Genomic DNA, 9,179 nt, shown 5'->3' with positions numbered 1-9,179 from the left:
ACACAACAAAATGACTAAGATATACACAGAGAGAGCTGGTAAAAGTGAGAGTGAGACAGAGCATGAGTTACTTACCACCTGGACTCAGCTGGACTCTGTTGCTGTTGTCCGTCCTTTGTTGCCGCCGCCGGACATGCAAATTAATAACAGGCTTCCGTTTCCGGTCAAAAATGAGCGTGGAATATGGCGACGACATAATGCTAGATTATACGAGCTATAACAGTAAAAGCAAATAAGGACTTCGCAGTGTACGTTGTCGGGCGTAAGCGACTGAGGAATACTCTGGTAGATTGCCGGGTCAGGAAGGACTTTACCAATATTTACAATTTTAATTATTACTCCACATTCTAAGTGATCTAACTTTAGATCTAAAACTGTGCGACATACCTGGTTTTCACGATGTTTGAGGGTCTGAGTGGAGAGGGTCCAAGAGGAAGATTGCCACCTTCAAGCTTGGCAACTTAAGCTTTAAAATGTGGACGGATGTTGTTTGAAGGGCTTATTCAAATCAGCTTTTGAAATTTTGATAACTCTGCTTTATTTTGGCAGGGGCAAGATATTTATTAACCAATCTAAGAAGATAGTAGCTATTAGTCTACTTTGCAATTCCTGGAGGCAGAGGTGGAAGTGGCCAGAAAATGGATAGATCGATTTTTAAAGGACGTCATAAGCAATTTACCTTCCAAATTCGGTGACAATAGCTTTCAGATTGTGTAATAATTTTGATTGCATTGTTCTGCAGATATCGATGTTATCGATTTCTTGGGTCTTCGGTGGGTGAGCGTAGGAATGGCTGGAAAACTCTATGTCGATCTTTGAAGAAGGTCACCAGCAATGCACTCTTTAAATTTCAGGATTCTAACTTTGTGGGTGTTGTATGAATTTATCGATATTTTCTTATCGATCTTATGGATTTACTTACCTTAACATCGCAACTCTAAAATATTGCACGTTTTCGCTTTCAGTGTGTCTGACCAGCTTTATAAGTGTCGTTTACGAGTATAAGTGGTTCCATCGATTTGCACTCATCGATGTTATTGATTTCTCAGTCTCCAATTTCCGCATCTTGTCTAGCGACAAATCGTTTTTCAAAGTTTCAATTCTCTAACGCATTGCAGGTGGCCAATATACTCGTTTACCTTCGGTATTCAGTGTAGAATCATAATAATAATAATAATAATGAGCAGCGTGGCCAAAAATATATATGCCAGGCTAACACATCCGCACATCCGACAAAACGTGTCCGTAACAACTTCCGGCTGGGGAATATGCTGCAGGAGTCGCTCACTAAAAACTTGCTGCAAAAAGAATAAATAAAATAGGTGAAATGCAAAAGTTGGCAACTTAAAATTAAAGTCACCTGCGCTGGTTCCCAAACTATATACACAATTGTCCCAAACCCCAGCCCCCTGGAAAAGTTTACGAGTGGGAGGAGGAGGGGGTGGGAATGGGAATGGTATTGGTCCCTTTTGTTTCAATTCACGGCAATTGGAAGTCAGCTAGCTCATCAGGCATCAGGTATAATTTGGCCGGGGACTATTTCATTTTACGGCCAAAGTGGCGCATTTGCATAAAGTTTTATTTTCTTTGACCCGCACTTGGGGATTTCCATTCGCAGCCATCGCCATCGCCATCGTCATCGGAGTCGTCGCCAATTTCCATTTCATGTTTTTCCTTTGTATTTGCTTGCTGCTACTTTGTCTACAGCTTTGTCGCCGCTCGTCTATGAAGTGATTTCTTTCTTGCTATACTCTGTTGGCGCAGGTGGAAAGGGGATATTGGTTTGAGGCAGTCTCCGTCATGCTGACTGTCCATTTCTTTTCATCTCAGCTAGATAATTGAAGCTTTAAAATTAGATTCGTGCAACAAAGTTGGGGAGTTACGAAATTGATAACATCGATAACTGCTTATCGACCAGACCTCACCAAATTCCAATAGATGTCGATCTTATACATTCCACAATTACTCCCCCATAATAAGTCCTATATCCTATATCTCCCTCAATTTTGGAGCTAATCGTTGTAAAAAGTCTTTAGATTGGAAATTGATAAGAGCGATAAATGGAAATCGATTAAACTTCATATCTTCCACAGTTTTAAAGTTAGAGGCAACAAATTGTGATGTTTCTATATATGATAGAAAAAATGATTAATACCCCCAAGAAATTTCTTTGTCAACTGTTATCAGTTTGTATTACACTTTTATTTATTTAATGTCAACTAAAGTCAGTCGACTAAAAAAAATAACTAAAAATATAAGATATTTGTAAGACATTTCCAGAGTATTCCTCAGTCGTTTACCCCCACTGCAACTTGCTCACTTATTTTTTCTATTTCTCTTTATGTAGATATTGAAATTCAATATCAACTGGCTGGGTCAGCTATAGCTTTCTCCCTCTCCCACTCTCTTTGTATTCCTCTCTCTCTCTCTCTTCAAGCAGTGGCCATATCCATGTCGTGGCTTGAAATAATGCTGTTCTGCATGCTAATACCGTTACAACTGTTTCCAGTTACGCACACACACCGTCACACACACACATCATTCGCCACACTCACACCCACACACCAACACACCCACACACCCACACACACACGCGCACACCAATGAAAGGTAATTTCAAAATCAAACACTCACCAAAAACAAAAATGATACATGGGGGGAGGTAAGTCTATTCAAGTGCAAGAGGGGTAGCTGAAGGGGGGTAGTGGAAGCCATCGCTTTGCTGTCGCGTCTCAACAGTAAATCCTTTCAATTGCTGCAATTTACAGGATAAATAGGATCAAAATCGAATTTAAATGGCAAACAAATTTTTGTCGTGATTTTGATTTTGTTGACAGAACTTTTCACTTATGTGTGCAAAATAAGCAGATTATGTGAAAACGTCGCTGAGGATAAGCTAAACAAGGGTTGCGCCTTGTATATTGAACACCTATAGCACTCACACCCCACACGCACACACACTCATCACACACACACTCACGCACACCCCACAAATAAAACCAGCTATTTGCATATATAAATAACATTTGTGAGCATTTATTTTTTATTTTACTTTTATATATATTTTAATTAAATGCTCACAGTTATCAGTTCAAGGAGCACGCAGAAAACTATCCGAGAAACCAAAACCAAAACCAATACTAATAATATAAATGTATAAATGTGAAAAGACTCGATTTTATTTGGTTTCTGTGCCTCAAAGAAAGTTTGGGGACTTGGGCACAAAAGGGCACGCAAAAGTTTGGGGCGCCAACTTTTCACGCGAGTCCTTGGAAGCTCCTCCTGCAGACTGCAGACAAACATAAACAAGATTAGTTTCACATATGCAAGGGAGAGAGGGAAGGTGCTGCTGGGAGGGGGTGTGGGGCCGAATAACTTGGTTTTCTTAGAGTTGAGCTGTGAGGCAGTTATTACTTTGATTATGTTTATTTTAGTCATGAATATCCTAATTCCATTTTCATGTGCACTTCTCGTTCATTTAATAAACTCCCCCCTCTCTTCTCCTCTCCCTCTCTTTCTCTCTCTCTCTCTCTCTCTCTCTCTCTTATTCTCCATCTCTCTCTTTCTCTCTCTCGTACAGACGAAGCGCGAAATTATTTTCACTGAATTTTTGCTCCTTGCGCAACTTTTGTGTGATTAACCAAGTGAAAAAACATGAGATTAGGCAAAACTATTCACAACTTCATTAGCATCGTCATAGGAATTATTATGGCATAATTTTATGGTGGTAAGGTGAGGTGAGAGGTGGTTCTTATAGCATATATACTCCTAAGACTTAAGATAAGCATAAATTATGTATAAATGTAACTTTTAGCTTCTTCTTTTGTGCGCACAACTTTTAATTCAAAGATAATTATTTATTTTCATAAAAATAGTATTAACCATTTTACTATTGCACTTCAAGTTTGAATCCCAGTTTTGTTGGGTTAGATTAATTTTAAGATTTTAATGCAGCTTGGTCATCTGAAGAGTTGTAGATCTTGTTGCTTAAGATCAGAAATTATAATTTAAGCCTAATAATTTACAGTATACTAAATTATAATTAAAAGTGCAGATAAGGCTAAATGCATTTACTTTTCTCTGGAGTAGACTACACCTCCAACCTTACCCCAGTTAATAATTGTAGCTCTTTCCAACACTTTTTCTAGCCTTATTTAATCTTATGACAGTTAACAACTCTAATTTCTTTTCACATTACTCAGCACTTTCAATAATGGAAATAATTTGAGTTAAATAAGCGAAATCAACTAAAATTGTTTTGTACTTCGACTAAATATCTGAGATTTAGTATGTGGGAACAATAAGTGGACCTTGATGAAGTTAAATAATTACATTATTCTCTGCTAGAATTATATGTATTATAGAATCAATTCAAATGTGCACTATAATTTTATTATGGCTTACCTATTTTCAGTAGACCACTTAATTGTTTCTAAACTAGCATCATTAATTAATTCATTTAATAAATCCACAAAACAAAGGAAACACAAGACAAATACTTGCGACCAGACCGTCTAATGCCCATAGCTAATCGCCGCCTAATTATGCTCATTATCTGAATTATTTTTGGTATTTTTCATTTTTCGCAAAAACAAAGTGCGCTTTTGATTTGAAATGATTGCCTGCAATTGGCCCGATTAAAATCGGGGGCTGCATACGAAAAGAAATATAAATGCGTAATTCAAATGGCCAAGACTGCAATCCACAAGTGCATCTGCCAATTTGGCGCAACTTGGCGGTGCTCCAACAACAGAAGGGGCAAGGGGGAGATGGGGCAGCTGGGGCAGCCACTGAAGTCAGAGGCAGGCGGACGTGCGTCTTAAGTGCTTTAATTATGTCCACGTCCACTTTAAACCAAATATTGCAAGTTTCCGAATAACGCAAATCAGAGAAGCTAATACATGCCTAGATATTTTGATGTATATATCTATGCATATATATCTGCATGTATCTGGCAACACCATCTCCTGCCAGCTTCGAGGCGGGCAATTAACAGGAGAGCTGGCAGACCACACTCAGAAAATAAATTGCCCTGAAATTTCAGAAAATTGCTCTCTAATGAAAAACACCTCGAAATCTGGCAAAATGTTCTGTTTATTAGAAAAACACAAACAAATATTTCTTCAAGTTGAAAGGGCTGGTTTACATTTTTCTTAGCAATATTATTGGTAATGTGAAGTCTTAAAATATAATTTATGTAATTAAAAAGGTGATGAACAAATTTAGATTTAAACACACTGAAAACAATATACAACATTTGAATTCTTAGCAAAACAAACCTGCAACTTAACAAAAAGTTGTTGCTTTAAAAAAGGCGCAAAACTTGCCTGTTAGTAGTACACATTTTGAATAATACAGTGAGCTATCCTTGGACGCAATTTTTTTCTGAGTGTAGCGTTGCTTTAAATAAAGCGTAACAATTTATGAAATTTTAATTTCTTACACTTAATAACACGGCGAGTTATGGCGTGCAAAATCTCGCTATGCTCGTCTATAGAGACATCAACGTGCCTTGCCAAGTTCCCTGCTGCCCTGTGTGTGTATGCGAGTGTATGTGTGTGCTGCAACTTGTGTGGCATGGCAGCAGACGGTGAGCATAATTAGAAAACGGTGCGCCAGCTATAAGTTGTCTAAATTTGGATTCACATTCCCAGTCGGATTTATTGCATTTGTGTGATGTGTGAATTAGCCAAACCCATACGGAATACACTCAGAAAAAAAGTGATATGAGTAACTTCATAACTTCTTAAGAGTCACCTTAATGTTAAAAAGTTTAGTCTTAAAAGGCAAGCTTTTCCAAATTATTTTGAAGTGTTAGAATTTGATTAATTATAGTTTTCACTTATACTTTTAGGAATATTTTTTATTAATTGAAAAATGAAATCGAAATCGGAATCGAAAAACAATATTTAAAGATTCCAGCTATCAAACAAATTTAGATAGTTTGAAAATTAATATAATTTAACATATTTAATTACTTCTGAATTTTTAATATTTTTTCTAAATGTAAAACCTTTATTTGTAGGAAATAAATTGTAAAATTAGGAAAGCTTTTTTAAATTAAATTATATCAATTATCAAAAAATATAAAACTTTTCTAGAAAGTTTGAAAGGCCCGTCCTCCAAAATACTCAAATAATGATAGTCCAGTATTTTTTTTGGCAATTCATTGCTTTAAAATTGAAAACGTATCTAAAAAACAGTAAAAGGGTAGTTCTAATTTTAATAATTTTTTTTTCATATATATGGAAACTATTTCTAAGCACTATAGAATTTTGCCATTTTTCAAGACGATTTGCTTTTTTTTTCCAGTGCACACTGCGCACTCATTTAATAATCTGATGTATAAATAATTAATTTAATTTCAAATGTCCGCATCTGGATTATCGGTACCCTCTTCGTGGCGACTCTGCGGCAGCGATGCATTCGAACTGGACTCCGATTGGGCATCCGTCTCATCGAGCAGTTGATCGAGGAGCAGCTGCTGCTGGACCTGAAACTTGGCCTGGAGACGCTGCTGTTCCGCTGCCTGCTGCGCGACGAGCAACTGGAAAAGTGGTCGCTGCTCCTGTTCCATGTCCTTGAAGAGGAGCTTCTGCTCCACGCCGCTGCTGAGCGTGGCAGCCGCCACCTTCTTCTTGCGCTGTGTGGCACGCGGATCATAGCTGAGCCGCCGCTGGGTACAGCTCATCCTGGAGCTGGAGCGCTCCGCCTGAGCATGGGAATGGGCATGTGCCGCCGAGCTGTAGCTGAGCTGTGATTTCGATTTTCTGGATTTGCTGCCACTCGGCTTGGGGAGCGAGAGTTGCTCGGTGTTTGAGTGTATTTGCTTTATGTGTATCTTGCTGCTGGGGCAGATTAGGGCTGTGTTTGGTTTGGTGCTTGCTACACGATTTGGTGTCGTCAACTTGTAGCCAAGTGGATAGGAGTGATAACGTTTCCACAGCTGCGAGTGCTGCCACTCCTCAGCCTGCCCATCATGAGCAACCTTTGGCGATTGTAGCAACGGACTCGTTGAGGCACGTTGCAACAACTCCTGCTCGCTTCTCTTTGATTCCCGCTTGAGTGGAGATCGCTCCAAGCGCCTTGTAAACTGTGGCAGGGCCTCTTTAGTCACCGCATACTGTGGCTGCAGCTGTGGACAGAGCCAACCCACTGCCTGGATTAGGCTTGTCTTTGTGTACTTGATGATGGCATTGCATCGATTGTCGTAGATCAGCGTCTCCGAGAACTGCAACTTGTACTTCTTTGTCTTCGCCTCCGTATTGGTGCTGGCATCCACAAATTGCGCCCGCTGGAACGGCTTGAGGCTCCTCGGCAACCTCATGGACAGGTGTGGCACTGGCTGCCGCTCAATGGCCATGGCGGCCTGGCGATACTTCTGCATCTCCACACGACGCTCAGGGGTCATCTGAAGAGATAAAGGCATAATTATAAATATAGATATAGATATAGATATAGATATAGATATAGATATAGATATAGATATAGATATAGATATAGATATAGATATAGATATAGATATAGATATAGATATATGTATAGATATAGATATAGATATAGATATAGATATAGATATAGATATAGATATAGATATAGATATAGATATAGATATAGATATAGATATAGATATAGATATAGATATAGATATAGCAATGAATGATCATTGAATTTTTTAAAGTTACTACTTCTTAGAAAATTAATTAATAATTGCAAATTATTTCTAAAAAATTAAAAGAAAATCATTTAGTTGGGTTTTGTCGACTTATGCCGTTCTAATTTTTAGAAACATTTTTTTAATTATTTAAAAATATATAAAAATTTGTAAAAACAAGAAAAAGTACGTAGTTCTTAAAACGCTTCTTTAAAATGCAGTGCTATTTTTTGTTAAGTGTAAGCATTTTATCAGCGACTTACCAAAGGTGGCAAAATGCATTTGCCATTTATGGTGAAGATGGATTTATAACCATCGTTCCTCTCCTGTTGCTGGTGCTGCTGCTGATCCACTTCCGCCCACTGTTGATCAATCTCGTCGGCCATTTTGAGCATATAATCCATAATGGAAGGAGTTCACTTGCCAATTAGTTTGAGAGCAATAAATTTCTTGATTTTTGGTCAATTTTTTTTGTTGTTTTCTGCTAACAATTCTCAGAATGACAAACACAAATCGACTTTGTATAAAAGAAGCAAAGAAAATAAAATGACAGGAAATTCCTGTGCCAACTACGAATTCAATTTGTATGCCAGGCACACATGCGAGTACACACTGTACTCTGCCACGGGTTGACAAATGTGCGGCTCGGCGAAGCGTGCCACAAGGTATGAGGCACATGGGGAAGCCCTGGTCCAGTCCACTGATGCGTTGCAACAAACACAAATAAAGTCCACTCCATTACCGGCAAAAGTGTCTCGAGTCCGGAGTCCTGTGTCCCGTTTCCCGTGTCCTTTGAGACGGCGCAAACTTGTGTGCACTTCCGACCCAAAAAAAAGCAAAAGAAACGTTATATGTCGGAAATTTGTCTTGCGGGTTTGAGTGCTTCTTGTAGGTGTGTGATTTGTTTTTTAAATTTTCAACAGTCCTGGAAATAACATGCTTGATTCGGGAGTGCTCGACGGGAAGATACTGCTTAAACTTGAAGAGATGAGATTGTGGCAGGGATGAGCGTGTCAGCTAACTGGAATAAAATTAATTAACTTAAGATGATATTCTGTAAATATACATATATTTAAAAATGTATTGAAGATCGTAGTTGGGCTCAGCAATATCAGCCAAAACAGACATGAAATATGTTGATCTAAAGAGATATAGTGTGTTTGTATAACTTGAACGCATAACTACCCATTTCAGAATTTGATATCGCTTTATTCCATATATCCGTTTATAAAATATTATATCCATTGTTTTTGCTCAAGAGCATTTTCATGTCGGAGAACTGAGAACGAGAACTAATATTCAAAATTTAGGGTTTCTATCTAATATTGTCTCCGAGATGGTCCTGTTAATAAATGGACTGTTTTTAAATATCATATATCTGGGCATATTATGTATCAATTAGAATATAGCTTTAAAATTGTGGTTTCGCCATCGGAAATCGATTAAATAATAATAATATTAATCTACGTAGGCTATAAGAGTACCTATATTTCAAATCTTAAGTTTCTGGCTCATGCAGTCTGTC

General features: G+C 38.1%; 1 protein-coding gene across 1 annotated transcript; it reads right to left on the bottom strand.

The window, feature by feature from the left end:
• Positions 1-6,284: 6,284 nt before the first annotated feature.
• Positions 6,285-8,116, bottom strand: LOC6569716. The gene is made up of 2 exons (XM_001995881.3): positions 7,918-8,116; positions 6,285-7,411 (listed from the first exon to the last, which is right to left on the bottom strand). Exons 1-2 carry the CDS (start codon positions 8,056-8,058, stop codon positions 6,365-6,367), a joined length of 1,188 nt encoding a protein of 395 aa, XP_001995917.2. The 5' UTR covers positions 8,059-8,116; the 3' UTR covers positions 6,285-6,364.
• Between the last annotated feature and the right edge of the window lie 1,063 nt (positions 8,117-9,179).

This window comes from Drosophila grimshawi, unplaced genomic scaffold, assembly GCF_018153295.1.
Source record: "Drosophila grimshawi isolate 15287-2541.00 unplaced genomic scaffold, ASM1815329v1 contig_311, whole genome shotgun sequence".
NCBI classification, from domain to species: Eukaryota; Metazoa; Arthropoda; class Insecta; order Diptera; family Drosophilidae; genus Drosophila; species Drosophila grimshawi.
This window is presented reverse-complemented; position numbering and strand designations above follow the sequence as displayed.